The sequence below is a fragment of the Corapipo altera genome, unplaced genomic scaffold, assembly GCF_003945725.1.
Source record: "Corapipo altera isolate COAL_440 unplaced genomic scaffold, ASM394572v1 46, whole genome shotgun sequence".
Lineage (NCBI taxonomy): Eukaryota > Metazoa > Chordata > Aves > Passeriformes > Pipridae > Corapipo > Corapipo altera.
Window position 1 is genome coordinate 8,153,219 of NW_020884883.1, and position 18,631 is coordinate 8,171,849.

Genomic DNA, 18,631 nt, shown 5'->3' on the forward strand with positions numbered 1-18,631 from the left:
GATCCCGTTCCGGGTCGCGCGGGGCGGGCGCAGGCGCGGGCGGGAAGCGGGAAGCGGAAGGCGGGCGGGGATCGGCACCATGTCGGCCAAGCGCAAAGCCGAGGCGCTGATCCCGGCCGAGGAGAGCGACCAGCTGCTCATCCGGCCCCTGTGAGCGCCGGGACCCGCGCCTGGGAACGGGGGGCTGGGGGACCGGGGGGGGCTGGGGATGCAGTGGCGTTGGAAGTTGCTTTTCTTTCCCCGGTAAAATGTCACTGCAGTCTGAGGGTGTTTCTGTTGTCTTCTGAACAGCTAAGATGCTACTTCAGGCTTATTCAGCCCGAGGTGGTTTGTTATTCAGATAAGCTTTCCATGCGTTGTAGGTGTCAGTAGTTTGAGACCCGAGTGCTCAGACGTGCGGTGAAAACCCTGAAGAGACCAAAATAATTTCCTCGAACAGATTCTTTTTATTTCTACTACGTTGTGTAGGGTCTCATACCCATAAATATAACCATAGGGTCTCATATCCAGAATATGACTATAAGATAAATGTAACTTCAGTTACTTTAAATATCTGAGCTTAAAAGGACTGTGCAGTTGTAAACAGAAAAATAATCCCAGTGAAGGCGTCCGGTGTGCAAGTTACGTATATCTGCTGTGGGTTGTTTTAATCCTCATTGACTTTGATATCCTTTTGCAGAGGTGCTGGCCAAGAAGTAGGAAGGTCATGCATTATTCTGGAGTTTAAAGGAAGAAAAATAATGGTAATTATTGCATGAATGTATTTGTATGACCTCTCATTACGGTACTTCAGATCACAAAAAGATGTTACAGGTTTAATTCTCCACACTGAAATCAGATCACAGAGGCTGTCCTGTAAAATAAATCCATATCCCCAAACAGAACATATGTGTCTGAAGTGCAGATTCTAAAATTTTCACATTCCAGGGATTAGTGGAACATAATGTTTACCACCAGTTATGTGTAAACACTCATATATAAACACATAGGTGTTTCTCTTCGCCATTTCCAGTGATGTTCTCAGCTGGTGACTGAAATAAGTTCTGTGTAGTCAGATGCTGTTGAAGTGTGGATGAAGGCTTGCATGGGTACAAAATGTGAACAAAATTTCCCAGTGGAGAGAAGTCATTTAGACAGAAGCCCAGCGTGATGATGTGGACCTGCTGAGCCAGTCCAGAGGAGGCCACGAAGATGGTCAGAGGGCTGGAGCACCTCTCCTTTGGGGGGAACGCTGGGAGTTGGGACTGTTCTGGAGAAGGGAGGGCTCTGGGGAGACCTTAGAGGAGCCTACAAAAAGCTGTGGAGAGACTTATTACAAGGGCCTGTAGTGACAGGATAAGGGGGGGTGGTTTTAATATTAAAGAGGAGAGATTTAGACTCGATGTTGGGAAGAAGTTCTTCATTGTGAGGGTGGTGAGGCATGGGAACAGGTTGTCCAGAAAAGCTGTGGATGCGCCATCCCTGGAAGTGTTCAAGGCCAGGTTGGATGGAGCAACGTGGTCTGGTGGAAGGTGTCCCTGTCCATGGCAGGGGGGTTGGAACGAGATGATCTTTGAGGTCCCTCACAAGTCAAACCACTATATGAAATTCAATGCTAAAAGCAGTGTTTAATTAAAAAAACACTTTTTTGCATGATACTAAAAGTTACCAGTCCCTAATAAATATATCTTAGACCAAAATGGAAGAGGGCTTTTTATATGTTCTGTTAGAAGCTATAACTTACTTTCATTTTTCAGCTTGATTGTGGAATCCATCCTGGGCTGGAAGGAATGGATGCTCTTCCTTACATTGATTTGATAGATCCTGCTGAGATTGATCTGCTCCTCATTAGTCAGTAAGTTGCACCTAGAAAACCAAATAACTGAGGTCATGGTCTGAGCTGTGTTCACTTCTAGGTTATTAAGAGAGGCTGAAAATAGGTGTTATATAGATGATATTGCAAAATGTTAGTTTCCATCTTATTTTAAAAAAAGTCCGAAGGATCTTCACTTAGGATTAAGGACTGAACGTTGAGGATGTTCATTCACTTTTGACATTACAGCTCTCTTCTGAGTTCGCTCGGATTTTTGACTCTTTTTAATAGCCTGACCTGCTTTAACATCATTGTGATGGCTTCTCGAGTGAGTTTTCTACACAAAGGCTGCTGAAAAGCATTGGATGTGGTTTTGCTCTATCGGCTTTGAATGAAAAAGTTTCTTGGAGACTTACACAAGCCTTGAATGTGGTCTAAGTGTTGCCTAGTGGCTGAGAGACGAGGAGAGCCATTTGTAAATGATTTAACCAGTCATAAACAGGTCTCTATAAAATCCTGAGTTTTTGTGGTATGTCCTTGTTCTATCTGTATTTCAAAAGTACTTTCCTAAGATATGTCAAACTAGAATTGTGAACAACTAATTTAATTTTAGTAGATCATGTTTTTAGCGTGCAACATGGAAAATTAGGATCATATTTGTCAGCTATCATATATCTTTGATGTTGATTGTGTTGCTGGTTCCTCTTATTTTTCTCCCTCTAAATTTATATGTCAATTACAAGAAAAAGTTAATTCTGATATTATGCAGGTAAAACTTTGGCAATTAATGGAGAATTTCCTGTATTATTCTCCCCTTTTCTTAGTTGTGTTTCTAGTCACTATTGTGCAGAATATAGACCAGCACAGTTAGCAGCAAGGTTGAAAATTCTGGTTTTGGATTTTCATGACACCACGTTAATTCAGTGAAGTAGTTAATTATATATGATATATATTAGTGCTATGTGATATGAATGTATTAATTGGATGTGTGTGTCTATTTTAAGTTTCCATTTAGATCACTGTGGGGCTCTACCATGGTTTTTGCAGAAAACAAGTTTTAAAGGAAGGACGTTTATGACTCATGCCACAAAAGCTATTTACAGATGGCTTCTTTCAGACTATGTTAAAGTCAGGTAAGCTAAACTGTGGGTTGTGTCTTCAGTTCCTGGATTATTTTGCCTATATATCCAACAGGAAATTTAAGATGAAGCCACCAAAGGTGGTTGGATGAATGTAGATGTTGTCACAAGTAGCAACATTATATATAACCAGGTTAGAAGTAATGAATCATATTATTGCCTCATGTGTCTCTCAAGTAATTTCCTATCAGTTAAAAAAAATATTCCCTTCTTTCCTCTTACTCTTTTCATTTGCCTTATTTGCACCTTTAATGGTATCCCTTTTTTCCCCCATCTCTCATAAGACACACTTTTGTTCTCATGCTTTTTAATATATGTTTTTTCTTAAACTTCACAGAAGTAGTTAATTTTAAGCCCCTAAAGATACAAATAACTCTTCAGGACAAGGGCAGATTAAATATGAAAAAGTGTTACTTACATGTTGGGGATTTTTCTCTTCCCTTTTTTTTTTTAGCTCTTTTTCCCTTGTATTACATGTCTTGACACATCATTTCTATGTGACTGCAGTGGTTTGGGGCATGTCTCAACTCAGCAGATTCGAGTCCAAGTGAGAAACCTGATAAACAGTCCTTTTTTAACTTGTTTGTTCTGGGCTGATGGGAAAAGTGTGGATCAGTTTGGTTTTTCAGGACTGTTACAAGCTAAAGGGCAGATCTCTGGTCAGGACTGGGGATCTCTTGGTACTTTTAGAGAAATGCAGAGCAGATTCTGAACTGAGAAGGCTATTCTAGCGTGGCCTTTCAAAAGAAAGCAGCTTTAACTCTCCTTAGGTGAGCTACATCAGAGTACCTGGGCTTGATTTCCAACATAGGAGATGTAGTTATTGAAATGGAAGTCTTACTGTCAGTGGGGAAAAATCCAGGAAGTGTTTTTTCCAGCTGTTAGGATGAGCTGATATTCAGCCCCTTCACTTCTGTCCAGTAACATATCAGCGGATGACATGCTGTACACAGAAACAGACCTCGAAGAGAGCATGGACAAGATTGAGACCATCAACTTCCATGAAGTGAAAGAGGTGGCAGGAATCAAATTCTGGTGTTACCACGCAGGCCACGTCCTGGGAGCAGCCATGTTTATGATTGAAATAGCTGGTGTGAAGGTATTTTCTTTTCATTACAAAAGTTGATATTAAGCCTCAGTTCTAATGTAGTTGTTAATTATTTATTATTGTCTACTAAGTCCCACCCCTGTGGCTGGAGCTGTCAAATAGACTTGGACTCAAGTCAGGGTGGGAGGGCTTGATTTTCTCTTTGATTAGAACTAGCAAATTACACACATTGATTCAGGTGAGATGTTTGGATTGTATGGGAGTCTGAGATATGACTCAGACTTGGAATCAGTGAACATGTAGTTTTCCTTGCTGGTCTGCTCAGAGGTAGTTGTTAGCTGAGTCAGTCTTTACTAAAACTGCATTTTAGTAAAATCTATGAACAGATGTTTGTTTCTGTAATTCTGATTTGCCTTGTCTGCCTGTCTCAAGTGCCTAAATGACATTTGTCAAAGTATGCGAGTTTTGTTTTTTCCCATAACACTCTTATGCTAAAGTACCTAAAGAAGTAGGATTATTACTAATTTTAGGCACAGAGAGTTTTGAAACCATCAGTTTGGGCACAGAATGTTGCATTCTACCCTACAGTTAAAGAATCCATTAAAAATAACAGTAAAAATTTTCTTCTTGGTGTAACAGGGTATGTAATTGTTCCATTTGGAAAAAATCTAGATTTTTTTAGTATCAGAAAATCTTAGAAGAATTTTTAATAAGTAATTTTATTAGATTATTCATTATATTTGTCTTCTATATGTAAGTGTAGTTTTCTTTTTACTTCCACTTAGGACCTGCTGTATTGTATCTTATGTCAATTTTTACTTCTTAAAGAGTCAGTGCATGTATGCAGAAGGGTGGAAATTGCACCTTTATATCCCAAATGTTGGAATTACGGTACTACTTGAAATATCTTTACTACTGGGGTTTAAATATTTGTATTGAAGTACTATTGATCTAATTTTGTAATCACATCAGAAGAGTCTTACTTAAAGACAGCTGATCTTTTTTATCACAAATTCCTTAAAACCATCTTTGCTTAAAAAAATTGTCCTATAGAACAGCTTTTTAAAGGCTGTTGTCCTGGAAGAACCTGTAATCAGAATACCTGCTCCTCTTTGTCTCCAACAGCTTTTATATACAGGTGATTTCTCAAGGCAGGAAGACAGACATCTGATGGCAGCTGAGATTCCCAATATTAAACCTGATATTCTTATAATTGTAAGTTTTACAAAATTATTTCTTTATATTAGTAATTAAATATGTATAGAGATATGACTTAATTAAAGCTACTGGAGATTTCATGGTACCATGTGACTTGTGTGAAATATCCAAACACTTGGGTGTTTGGAGCACTCTGACATTGCTTTTCACTGTATTAAAACCCCTAATTTTCATTTTCTAATTCTTCTGATTAAGTTCCTTAAACCTCTAGACAAACCTTTTCTAAATGGGAGATTTATTAGGTTTTGTCTTGCATGGTACAAAGCCCAGTTTAGCCAGGTATCTTTCTTTAGTAGATCCTAACCTCCTTCCAACTATGTTAAGAATTGGTCCTGGATGGAGATGCCCCCTGTACTTTTGTTTTATTTTGTTTTCTGTGTGAAATGATTTTATTCTGAATCCACGTTTGGAAAATCAGCGGCTCAGGGGAAACTTTAAAAGTAACAGTTTTAACTGGAACAAACATTGGGATCTTTCAGAGTAAAACTTAAAATTCTTTCATTTATTGTGTCCCTTCTAGCTGCTCTCTGTAACTGATAATTTCATTTTAAGTCACATCAAAATTGTGTATTTTGTGTAATTCCTGTGTTTTAAGCTAGTGGTTAAACATGTACCACTGGTGAGCCATGTCAATCACTGGTGATCACCCCTCCATCCAAGCAGTGGCAACATTTCCACTTAGGAAAATAAGTATGTTAAATTTGAAACCTCTCAAGCATCAAAATTAATAACTCTAACTTCTTTGTGCCAACAGGATCTGCCTGTCTAAATTGCTTGGTGGGGTTTGGGAGAGGGGAAATTTTGGTTATTTACCTTGGTGGGGTTATGGGAATTTGGGAGTGTTTTTGACTTTGTCCTTCACCTCACCCCTCTCCCTCCCCTCCCCAGCATGTTAACACCAGTATGTTTTTCTGCATTTTCTTGATGGATTCAGAGAAGATCAAAAATTACTTTTTGTTTCAGTACTTTGAACATTCTGTTTTTCTGTATGTAGGAGTCCACCTATGGCACTCACATCCATGAGAAAAGGGAGGAGCGAGAGGCGCGATTCTGTAACACCGTTCACGACATTGTGAACAGAGGAGGCAGAGGTCTCATTCCTGTGTTTGCCCTGGGTCGAGCTCAAGAACTACTTCTAATTTTAGGTATGTGCCTTCTCAGCTCCTCTTCATGTAGAGCATATAAAGTTAAATGAGAATGTTTTCATGTGCAGTCTTTCAGATATATAATTCCTTCAACAACTCTTCAGCCGTTTTTCAGCGTGTTAATTATCAGAGAATATATAATGCATGTTTGTTCAAATGCAAAAAATCCAGTAAACCAACCAGCAGTTCTGCTTTGTGAGGTAGGATGGAGACCTAGAAATGAAAGGGTGATGGTGTGGTACTATGTGCTTGACTTTTGAATCTCATTGAACCAGGATTTCAGCAATCAGGGACTATTATTACAGATTGAAAAGTAATCAGTCACAATGACAGCCAATGACAGCTGTTCTGTTTAAACTGTACTGTCAAAAAAGGAGTGTGTTTTTTTCCAAAGTTCCACTATCTTTGCCCTTTAATTCACAAACCTGTATGAAAAAATCTTTATAGGAAAAGGTGGAAAGACCATAAGGGATACTTCTAACACTTCTGGAGTCCTAATGATAATAGGAAAGCAAATTAGGCTTTTGAGCAAAAATGGATGAGAATCATACATGAACCTAACAAGCTATTTCACTTAAAATGTACTGATAGTTGTTACAAGGTACTTCAGATAAAACAGTTTTAAAATAAATTATTTCCAGGCTTCTTTGCTTCCTTTTAGCACATTTATTTGTACTATGCCACATTATTTTTTCACTAGTCTTTTTGCTCATGCAAATGCTGGCAAGATAAAGCATAACTACCTCAAACTTAAAATACTTACATTTAGGGGTGTTGAATCTAAAGAGTTACCTAAAAATACTTGAAAGTCTTTTCACTTTCCATTTCAGTTTAGCTTAATATTAGAAACTAGTTTGTTTTCAAAATGTGTTACTGGTGTTTAGAATGTTAACAAGAAATTTGGATCTAGGCATGGGGTAGTATTTGATGCTGTAGGATTATTTAGTACTTCTCATTGATTGAGAGATTTTTTTATTTTATTTTACAGAGAACATAAAACCTGAACATTTTCAATCTTAGCCATTACATTTTCAGTGTAGCCATTATGTTGTAATCTGTTGGCCTCTCTTTGCTGTATGCAGATATCAAAATGAGTTTCTAAAGATTAAGCTTGAAGATGCATCCAGTAAAGCTAGACATGCAATTGGATGCTTAATTAGCTAGAAAATGCAATTGCATCTCACTGTGTACAGTTGAGCCTGCAGGCTTCTGTGTTAATTTTTCTTCTTTCCGTAAGTGTATGACAAAAATAAAATACTGTGTTATGGTATAGAAAATTGTGATGCTGTGGCAGTCTTTTAAGAAGTCCTGCAATTGGTTATCTTTTACTGGCTGTTACCACCTTACACCTGAACTTATTAAGATATTCATGGCAGTGAGCCTCTCTGACAGGTTTTGAAAAGCTTTGCCTGCAAATCAAAAATGTTATGTAAAAGCCATATAATTGTAAACGTACAAATACAGCCATCAGAGTGTACCTCTATTTTTGCGTGATTTGGCCTCAATTATGCAATGTAAATATCTTTTAGACTAGCAGAACTTTATCTAAATGGAAAAATAGGTAAGTTATGTTTGTATAGCTGCATTCAGATCTGTTCTTTGTGTTTAGGAAAGGTCATGTCTACTGTCATCAATGAAAAAACAAGTTGTGGTTAGCGAAGGCTCTTTTCTTGTTTTAGTTCCAGTTAGGCTTCTAAAATATAAATGTTGGGGATATACAGGAAGACAGGCTTGATAATTGGGTGATTCCTTCTTACCTTGAACTCCATGGTTTTGTTTTACAGGACATTGATATTGTGAATTCTCACCAACATGTCTGTGTGCAGATGTCCCTGGCTCTTAGATGTGTAATTACATTTGACAGGGACATTTTAGCTGTATTTCAGTGGTGTGGTAAAACTTCCATTGTCATAAATGATGATTTATTGCTCTGTAATATCATGTGTACTTTATACCTTGTAGCCGAAATTGGTGGTTGGTTGGCTTTTGAGCTGCCAAAAATATCTGAAGTTCATTTTTGTCATGCATGTTTGCCTGTTTGTTTGAACTGGTTGTATACAGTTTTAGCTGGTGACTGCTTTTTCTTCTTTAGAAGAGCAGGTGGAAAAAAAAGTCTGTGATTGTGATTTTCTGTAATAAAAATGAAAAAAACCCCCCACTGCTAAATCTGTTTTACAAGAATTGTTAAAATAGAAGCACAGATTTTGGAGATAATACTGTGGATGGGATTGTGTGGGTTTTTTTGTTTGGGGATTTTTTTGTTGTTGTTCTTTTTCATTGGTTTTGGTTTTTTTAGATGAATACTGGCAGAATCATCCTGAACTCCATGATATCCCTATCTACTATGCCTCCTCTTTGGCAAAGAAGTGTATGGCTGTTTATCAGACGTACGTCAATGCCATGAATGACAAAATCCGCAAGCAAATTAACATCAACAATCCATTTGTTTTCAAGCATATTAGTAATTTGAAGGTAAGCTTGAGATAAGGTTGTCTTACAGGAGAAGAAGGGTGACAGAAGAGTTCATATTTGCTGCATAGTTTGCATGTTTAATATCCTAATAGATTGATTACGTACAGGATGATATCTGAGTTATCTGCTATCCCAGGGTTTAGAGGGCTGGTTGAGAGGAGCTTATGCCCCAACATTTCTTTCACTATAGGTCCCTGTGCTTGCAGTTTACTCCTTATGGGGCATCAGCAAGAGGAACTTTCCTGCAAAAGGGGCTTTTTATGAGGATGGGGTATAATATGTGAACACAGGGCCCTTCTTTTATGTTGGGTGCAGCTGGGCCATCCTTCATTTGAGCTGTGGTAACTGATGTTCTCACTGTGTGTCCACTCAGAGTATGGATCACTTCGATGATATTGGCCCAAGTGTTGTGATGGCTTCCCCAGGTATGATGCAAAGTGGCTTATCCAGGGAGTTGTTTGAGAGCTGGTGCACAGACAAGAGAAATGGAGTCATTATCGCAGGGTACTGCGTTGAAGGAACGCTCGCCAAGGTGAGTTCCTAATGCACCACTTCTTAATAAGAGGCACTTTTCACATTATGTTTAAAAAGAACTGTTCAATAGCAAGTGTCTTTACTTGGATTTGCTGAGAAGATTGTTGTCAGGTACGCATAATTACGTTGTCAAAATTGATTGCTTTTGGCTAGTATTAACGAAGAGTACAGAAAATCTGCATGTGGTCGTTTCCAGTTATGTTCTACAGAATAATCTTTTCTAGGAGCAGTTATCTTGTCATCAGAAAGAACAACTTCTCCATCTTTAGACCACTCCACCATTTGACTTTCTGAGAGGCAAGCCCTAATCCTAATTCTAGGAGTCAATATTAAATCACTAAATCAATATTAAAACACTATTTGTGTGTCAGAGATCAGGCTCATGTTGTGCCACTATCTGGTTGTAGAGAATGAAATCCTTCCTTCCAAATTCCAGCAGCTAAGGGGGGAACCACAGCATCTAGTTTTGCCTTTAGAGGTAGAAGTCACACACTTGTTATCATTTAGATGTAAAATCAGAGAGAGATGCATCTGGAAGAAGGATGAACTCTCAGATCTGCTGAGAATGCACAGGATGAAATGGTGTGTATTGTGCATGCTTTTCTCATGTGTGAAATTTGAGATATTTTTTTTCACTTTCTCACATTTAACATGGCTGCCAGTATTATTTCATTGATTTTTGAAATGCTAAGCATTGGTTATATGGCGACTACAGGAGGTTTTCATTTTTTTATTTAAAGTGCTTTATTTTCCCCTAGCACATCATGTCTGAACCTGAAGAGATCACAACTATGTCAGGACAAAAACTCCCACTGAAGATGTCTGTGGATTACATTTCTTTCTCTGCTCACACAGATTATCAACAAACTAGTGAATTTATCCGGGCCCTGAAGCCTCCCCATGTGGTTAAGTATACATGCTGCCCATTTCTGCAGGGTGGGATTCACCAAACCAATTCACAGCCTTGAGTCAAGGCAGGGATTGGTGTGTAGCAGTAGCCAGCATTTCTGTGCTTTGGATAGTAAAAGGTGGAGATTTTAACCATTTTTCCTCCTGTTACCTTACCAAAGTAAAAATGAACTTGTTCTTGAGTGTCTGCTTGTGAGCTACCTGGGGATGACTTTCCAGACAGTGCTATAGTCCACAGTCTGTTTCAGCAGGGTTTTATGCAAGTAAGATACAGTATAGGACAGTGTTAAGTTGGGGCTGCTGGTATTGGAATAGTTCAGTGGAATTTGCCCCAAAATAAATAAGAAAACATTGATTGAAGGTATGTAGCAGAAAGTGAAAGACAAAGGCAGCACTTGCAGGGAGCAAATCGTGGGAAGCTGGAGGTGTGAAGGACCAGAATGTGGAAATGGGGACTGGGATCTGATCTGCAACTGGAGGAGAAACAGTATGCAAGCACAGATAAGAAAGAAAACAAATCATAACTGAAGAAAAGAGGATTTAACTAGGCTAACTTGTGAACTATGAAGCATCCTCTCTAAACTGCATGTTTATTAATATTATCTACACTCAGACACAAAAATGTAAAGCTAACTAACTTTTATTGGTGAACTTAATACTTCCCTTTGATAATATAACAATGTATGAAAACTTAAATGGGATCTCTGTAATGCACTCTGCTTGTTTGCTTGTATTCTTCAACTAATACTTAAGGTCATGAAATCTTAGCCTTTGAATAATGCAGAGAATTCAGAGACACATAGAACTATAATTGAGCCAATGTTTCATACACTGTGACCTCATGAAATTGCATTTTTATAAAGATGAGACAGAATATAGCAGTTTTCTTGGACAATTTCTTTACTAACCATGTCTGTTTGAACAAATAACTTCTGCTAAAAGGAAAACTGTTTTTTCTGTAGATTTTAGTTCATGGTGAGCAGAATGAAATGGCCAGATTGAAAGCAGCATTGATACGGGAATATGAGGATAACGATGAAGTTCATATAGAAGTTCATAATCCTAGGAATACTGAAGCTGTGACATTAAACTTCAGAGGAGAAAAACTTGCCAAGGTATGAAATCAATGTTTTCTTATCTGTACAACAGTATTTTCTTCTGGGATAAAAACTACATGTATTTTCTAAGCCTCTGTTTTTAATTGATGTCAAATTATGTATGTTTTCTAGGGACTCAGAGTATGTGAATGTTTTGTTTAGTTGTATTTGGGGTTTGGTTGGGGGGGTTTTTGTTTTGGTTGGGGTTTTTTTTTGGTTCTTCAAACTTTTCTTGTGTTACATCGCGGAATGTTTGTAGGTTACTCTGACCTTCTCCTATTTTCAGAGTTAATTTTATACTCTGATTTTTCTGAGAAGACCATGTTTCATCTCCATAGTTACATTTAAGCTGTGAATACTTCAGACTGCCTTGTTGGACTGTATGTGTTTTTTCTTTCCAGGTAATGGGATCTTTAGCAGATAAGAAACCAGAGCAAGGACAGAGAATTTCTGGAATCCTAGTTAAAAGAAATTTTAACTATCACATCCTTTCTCCATGTGACCTCTCCAGTAAGTAAAGACAGTGATGTGATCAGTAGATAATTGAAACTTACTGTGTCCTTCTTTTATCATTAAAACTCTTAAAATTCTGAGGGTTTTTTTTCTGTAATTTTGTATTTGATAAGCCATTAGTGAACATTTTGATTTTATTTTGGTTTAGTTTTGCCTGAAGTTCTGAACTGTTATAGTGAGTAGAAAGGCATTCAACTCATTTTTCACTCAAGGTTGAAATCTTTTCTATTCTTTCTGTAATAGAAAAGAAGCAAAATTCCATTTGCCTTCTGGTTACTTAAAACTTCTTCCTCTGCAAGAATATCCATAAAACATGCCAGTGAGAACCAAAGAGCACCTCAATCAATAGTCCTGCCAGTTTCTAAAATGTCATTAGTTTTTAGTGTAAAAAGCTACAGAACAGTGAAAATATTTGTGTAGTCCTCCTGTGCTGTTTATTACTCAAGAAATTGATCTATTCTCAGTATAGAAGAAGAATTAAATGTAAGGTCAGAAGAGCTCGGGGAGAAGCAGTTCTGCTGTCCTAATGTTTGCCCATGTCCCATTGTTTGCCTCTAATGGGTAGGATAATATAACAAGCTCTTGCTGTTTTCCTAACCACAAATGTATTATTTATCTAATAGTAAATGCTCCACCTTCCTCTTTACAAATAGTCCTTTTCAACCCTCTTGTCTTAAATACATCAATGCCATTATTTATCTATAGTGGCAATTTTTTTTTTTTTTGAAGGAAATTCAAAGGGATGATTTTTAATACGTACTTTTAAAATTTCTTTCAGATTATACAGACTTGGCCATGAGCACTGTAACACAGACACAAGCCATTCCATACACAGGCCCTTTTAATCTGCTTTATTACCAGCTACAAAAACTTACTGGTATGTATTTGGAAAGACATGATTTATAGTCAGCAACTTTTGAAACAACTTCCAGTCTTCAGAGGTCTTCTGGGCAGAAGTTTCTTTGCCAGTAACTGTTTCATATTTTACAACTTTCATTAGATCATACAGCTTCTGCCAGATCCAGTTCATAAGTATGACACATCTTTTTGGGGATTCTACTGTATTCATATTGCAAAACTATGAGCATATGGCAGGATAGAGCATAGGCCCATTTTTGTCTCCTGTCAGCCCCCAAAGTGAGTGCTCTGATGGAAACTTCATTAATTGATTTTTTTCTCTCTAGCCCCAAATAGAATGGGTAATGCCATCCAATTAATAAAAACAAAAGCCATTGAAACCTGCCACTAGGATGATCCCTCATGCCCCTGTCCAGCTTTCTTAAAAGTTAGGGGCAGCTCATGTCCCAGTCCATTAAAGGCACAGGCACTTTGCAGGTTCCCTTCCCAGATTTAAAGCTTAGAATTCTATTTTTTTTCTCTAGTGTCAGAACCTAGTTCATGTCACTGGTGAAGAGAAAACCTATATTCAGTTGGTGTTCAGGTCTCATAACCCAAGTGCTACCTGGCACACAAATGCTTTTGGTTTAAGCTCTATGCTTCTGTGAGCAATGGGTTATCCTTCGGGGGGTGGTAAGAAGAGCTGGTTAATTCTGCAAATGGAGCACTAAATTTCTCGTTTGTTTTCTTTTCCATTGGTGTACTCACATCAGTGTACTAAGCTAGTCAAATGTGAGAATTCAAAACAAGTAAAATGGCCAATATTAGCTACTCAAAAATCCCAAACAATCCAGAACAAAGAAAATAATATTGTCAGGTAAGGAAAGAGAGTATGTGCTTCCATTATGTGAGCTGCTCTGAGCAGCTCTGAGTTGTGTTAATAACAGACAACCCCTCTTATTCTTAAAATTACCTATTTAATGTTAGTTTTGATTTTAGTACAGTTTTATTATTGCTAACATTTGTTGTCACTTCTTAGGTGATGTAGAAGAAATAGAAATCCAACAAAAACCAGCCCTGAAGGTTTTCAAAAGTATTACTGTGATCCAGGAACCAGGCATGGTAGTCCTTGAGGTGGGCATTTGTGAAGGAGGAAGAAGTATTTTGTTCTCCAGTTTCTGCAAAATAATACCACATAGATGCCATGCAGAATGAAATGTTTTAAGTAGTTTTCTGTTTGATGACAAGTAGAGTCACAGCTAGAACAAAGTCCCCTTGAGCTGTGGTCCTGTGTGGGTGTGTGTCGTCTGGTTTAGCCACTGCCAGTTTCTTTTTTTGCCACAACTCATGAGTATAATGGCAGAGTCAGTGCCCTTTTTTTATTTGGCAAATAGTAATTGGAAATAACATCAAATGGTGTTCCTTCTTCCCCAAAATAGTTATGGTAATTAGTAATTGTTTTGTAAATGTGCTCAGAAACATTCAACAGTGTGAATTTTTCATGGGAAGTTACTGGAATATACCAAGTTAAAAGTAATTAATAATTTGGTGTAAGTTAAAAGTAATTAATAATTTGGTGTAAAATGTATAACAGTCATTTGAAGCTGGAATTCAGAGAAAGGCAAATAGGAGAATGCAATGAATGTTACATTGTCTTTATGCTGCATTATTCATTCAGTCCAAATTATTTTTTTCCCCTCTTCCAGTGGGTGGCAAATCCTGCAAATGATATGTATGCAGACACCGTGACAACAGTGATATTGGAAGTTCAGTCAAATCCCAAAATACAGAAAGGTACTAAATTTAGTGTATGCCTATTTCACTGAGGCATTTCTTCTTATTTTTTTTTGCATCAAGCTTAGAGGGATATAATGCCTTGCAATAGACTGCAATCCCCTTACTGTACTCATCTCCTTATGAAACTTATTAGGGAGTAAGATTTGCTACTTAAGAACAGAATTACAACTTGGTCTTTATTATATGTTCATTTGTCAAAATTTTCTCTTATAGAACAACTGCTAGCTGACTGTGGAAAACATGGCCTTATTTAAAATAAGTTAATTCTTAATCACTTTAGACTTCTGTGTATAAGCAATCTATGATATTTAAATATTTCCATTTCTTGTTTGAAAGTAGTGATTGCCATTCATGAGTGGTATTTCTGTGACTACTTTACATCAGAGTAAGGTAAACAATGCTGAAAAAAGTGAGACTAAATTCACAATTACACTTACACAGACCCCTTAATCAGTAATATTATTGGATAGTCCTTATTTAGGGTAAAAGCATTCCAAAATGTTCTTGAACTTGTGTATTTTAGAGTGTGTTCACAGAATCACAAGAGATTGAATCAAAGTATCTTAAGTTATTGTTGCTCAGCTGGCCATGTGCCTGCTTTTACCTCATTTCCAGTATAAAGTTATATCTTGCATAGTATATTCAGTTACTGCATCTTATGTAAGGAATACTAAATTTTTAAGATATACTTGCTTGGTCTTTTGCAATTATAAAGTTCTTCAAAGAATTTCTAAGAAATTCTAACTATCACTGTGTTCAGTCCTCTGAATTCTTCAGCTGATTTAGAAGTACTGAAAACTAGTTTTTCAGAAGAACTTTAAAGTTTTTTGTATCCATCAGTGAAAAAGGTACTAATTTTCACAATTAGCTCTTCCTACAGACTTCCGAATCCTTTAACAATCAAATATGTAAATAATTATGTTCAAAAGCAAATTACTTGTTTTGAACTACCTCATAATTTTTATTTCAACCTCTCTATGCTGAAACATCTTCCAGGAATGTCTGTGCTTATGACTGCTCACATTCGCTGTCCAGTTTTATTTTGTGTATTCTCTGCATGTTCCTCGGCTCCACGATGTGGTGTTTTCCTGTAATGAGAGAAAATGCAGTGTTTATAAACACATGGTGAAAGTGGATTACTTTCTCTTTAAAGTAAGGGAAATGCGAGAAGTAGTGAGTGTTTACAACAAAAAGCAGAATTAAAAAGTGAGAATGTGACTTGCAAAGTTTTCTATTTTAAAATGTGATAAGTACAGGGAACATAATTAAAATATGTGCATTTATTTGATTCATCTTTTTTTAATACGTTTTCTTTATAAATGCTTAAGCATACATATTTTACATAGCCTTTGGATTGTTTTTCATGTAAGTCAGTTAGGAACTAGAATGCATCAATGAGTCATTTTTCCCTCCCAGCAAATGTCTGTGAAAGTAAAATTATTTTCTCTTTTCAGCTGCAGTAAACAAAATTTCCAAAAAAATAGATATGGATGTGTATAGGAAGAGAATGGAGATCATGCTTCAGTAAGTTGATATATACTTTTCTAAAGGACAATCATAACTGTTAATCACATAAATAAAATAATTTTAGTATAATAGAGTTTAAAGATAGTTATTTTAAAATACTTTATGCAAATTTACTTCAGCTTAATTTACGTGAAGGCCAGGAATTAAGTGAAAAAAGAAGTACAGTAAAAACACAGCACCATTAAAATTTTGAATACTGGGCCCAGTTATTTCCTCCAGAAGCCGATTTTTAAGTTGTCTCCCAAAACTATGCTACAAATGGTTAAGAAAAATAACTTTTAAACTCTCTTGTAAAACTTACTCTGATGTGTATTCTATTACTTATGTAGAAATTCTGCCTCTTTTGAAGTCAAAGGAATCCTTCCCTTCTTTATGACAAGATTGTTCTGCTAAAATACTTACTGTTACTTGACACCCACTGTCATAATTTAGATTGGTATTTGTTAATTACATCTGAGTGCATTAAATAATAGTTGCTGAAAGGAACTCAGCTGATAAAGTGCCTTTGGAACCCCAGGGTTAATGGAAAAACCTAAGTTTGCTGTTTGGCCACATCTTACACTCGTGGATCTTTGCTTTAGGGATATGTTTGGAGAGGATTGTGTGAGTTCCAAAGATGGCTCTGTCCTGTGCATCACAGTTGATGGAAAGACTGCAAACATTTCACTGGAGACTCGGGTATGTAGAGCAAAGCACTTGCTTTTGTGTGCACTGTGTTTGGCAGAGATGAGTCTCCTGCCTAGCACACAGTGCTGCCCAGAATATCACGTACCCATTTGGTAAGGAGACATTTTTGCATTTGGTATCAAAACAGTGTTCTTAATTAAAAAAATGCTAGCAATGTTTATGCAGCAAATGCAGTAAATTTGGAAGAAAACCCAGTATTTTTCAGCAGCTCTCTAATTGTATGAATAAATGAATAAAGAAAGATTGTAGAGGAGAAACTGAGTTAACTCACAATTTTTTAGAAAATGTTTTTAAAGCATAGGCTCTGGTCTGAATAATTGAACAATCCCAGAGTAGAAATGATGTTAATAATTTTTTTTTCCCATTTTGAATGTTGATTAACTTGCATGTTCGGGGTGAGCCTCTTTCTCTAGGAAGATATGTTTTAGTAATAAATTAAGGCATTTGGAGTTTTACTTTGTTTTGTCATCGTGGGTGTGTGAACATCAGTGTGGAGACTCCTGAGTACAGGTGCCTGTACCTCTGCAAGCAATGTGTGTGTTTTGCAGTATCAACCTCATACGGTGTGAGTGAATTCACAGATAAAATGAAATCTCCATGGACTGAATCTTGTGTGATTTTATTTAATTTTGAATTAATGTAATCTGCAGAACTTAATGCATTTTACATAGTGGTTTTGAAACAAATTATTAATCAGACATAAGACTCAAGATTAAGCTTCTTGTTCCTCAGCAGAATTTGCCTTCTCTGGACTGCTCTACATACTGGCAGACCACTGAAAAACATACAGTGCCACTTTTGATAATTTTCATGACTACTTTTTCCTTTCTCCTTATGAGCACTCTTCAAGTACTGCAAAGGAGCATGAAGTGCCCATTGTTCTAACATTGTTCTTTTTTTGTTCCTAGACAGTTGACTGTGAGCCAGGAAGTGAAGACGATGAATCTCTTCGTGAAATGGTGGAACTGGCTGCACAGAGGCTTTATGATGCCCTCAGCCCAGTGTGCTGACCTCTGTAGATACCTAGGATGCCTAAAAAAAAATCTTTTAAGTGTTCAATTTAATTGGACTATTTTTTAAGAGTAAATAAAAAATTTTTTTCTTCATTTATTCAAATGTATCAGCTCTGTGAATATGAAATGGCTGAGTTATTTCAAATAATGGATCAGCAACTCATACCAACTGTATTTGTGCATATAGATCTAATTAAATCAGGCAAAATGTGCTTATGTTCTTTTTTCTTATGTGCACATACAAGAAAGTAGGAAAAAATCAAATGGAGTTTTATGTTTTTGAATATTAACAACCAGTTGGAAGATAAATTGGATGTATTGGGTTTCCATATGCTCAGAATCAAGCTTGTATATAATTTTGTTCCTATCAAGGAAGCAATTGCCTGCATGCTTGTATCTGCTTGAAGTCAAAGGGGTCTTGAACACATTTAAAATGGAATCCATATTTGCATATTGGGGTTAACTGGAGATCTAAAACTCTGTGTGCTGGCATTGCCATTAAGTGGACAAGAGGAACAGAACCAGCCTCAAGCGAAGTGGGTGCTCATGACCTGTGACAGCCTCTCGTGCCCTGAGTGCTCCTATCCCTCTGTCTGTGACAGCCAGAAACGGTGTTCCTGGGAAGAGTGAAATGGGGTATCAGAAACTGCAGGATGCAGAGGAGAATTCCAAATACAGTGTGATATAATACAGTGTGATATTCCCTGAGGTAGCTGGGGTTGTGGCCAAACAGTAAGTCATACTGAAAAATGCCCACAGAAAGTAACTTTTGAGTCAAAAGAGACAAAAGAACTAATGTTTCTCTTGTACACAAAGCTTTTTTTCCCCCTCCTTTTCTCAGTTGACTAAAATGGCACCTAATAATCTTCATAGCAGTATTAGTATTCACAGAATTAGTATATT

The 18,631-nt window shown here is 37.1% G+C and overlaps 1 protein-coding gene across 2 annotated transcripts; it reads left to right on the forward strand.

Moving 5' to 3' along the window:
* The first annotated feature begins 24 nt into the window (after positions 1–24).
* On the forward strand, positions 25–17,835 carry CPSF3 (cleavage and polyadenylation specific factor 3). 2 transcript variants are annotated; one of them, XM_027641201.1, is made up of 18 exons: positions 25–150; positions 680–743; positions 1,737–1,834; positions 2,797–2,925; positions 3,853–4,030; positions 5,105–5,194; positions 6,192–6,342; positions 8,639–8,814; positions 9,188–9,346; positions 10,107–10,253; positions 11,220–11,372; positions 11,756–11,864; positions 12,646–12,744; positions 13,744–13,838; positions 14,411–14,498; positions 15,956–16,025; positions 16,610–16,706; positions 17,624–17,835. In XM_027641201.1, the coding sequence occupies exons 1-18, from the start codon at positions 80–82 to the stop codon at positions 17,723–17,725; spliced, it is 2,076 nt and encodes a 691-aa protein (XP_027497002.1). In that variant the 5' UTR covers positions 25–79; the 3' UTR covers positions 17,726–17,835. The 2 variants fall into 2 exon arrangements, with proteins under 2 accessions (XP_027497002.1, XP_027497003.1); XM_027641202.1 differs by lacking the exons at positions 25–150; positions 680–743; positions 1,737–1,834 and having other exon boundaries at positions 2,874–2,925; positions 3,981–4,030.
* The last annotated feature ends 796 nt before the right edge of the window (positions 17,836–18,631 follow it).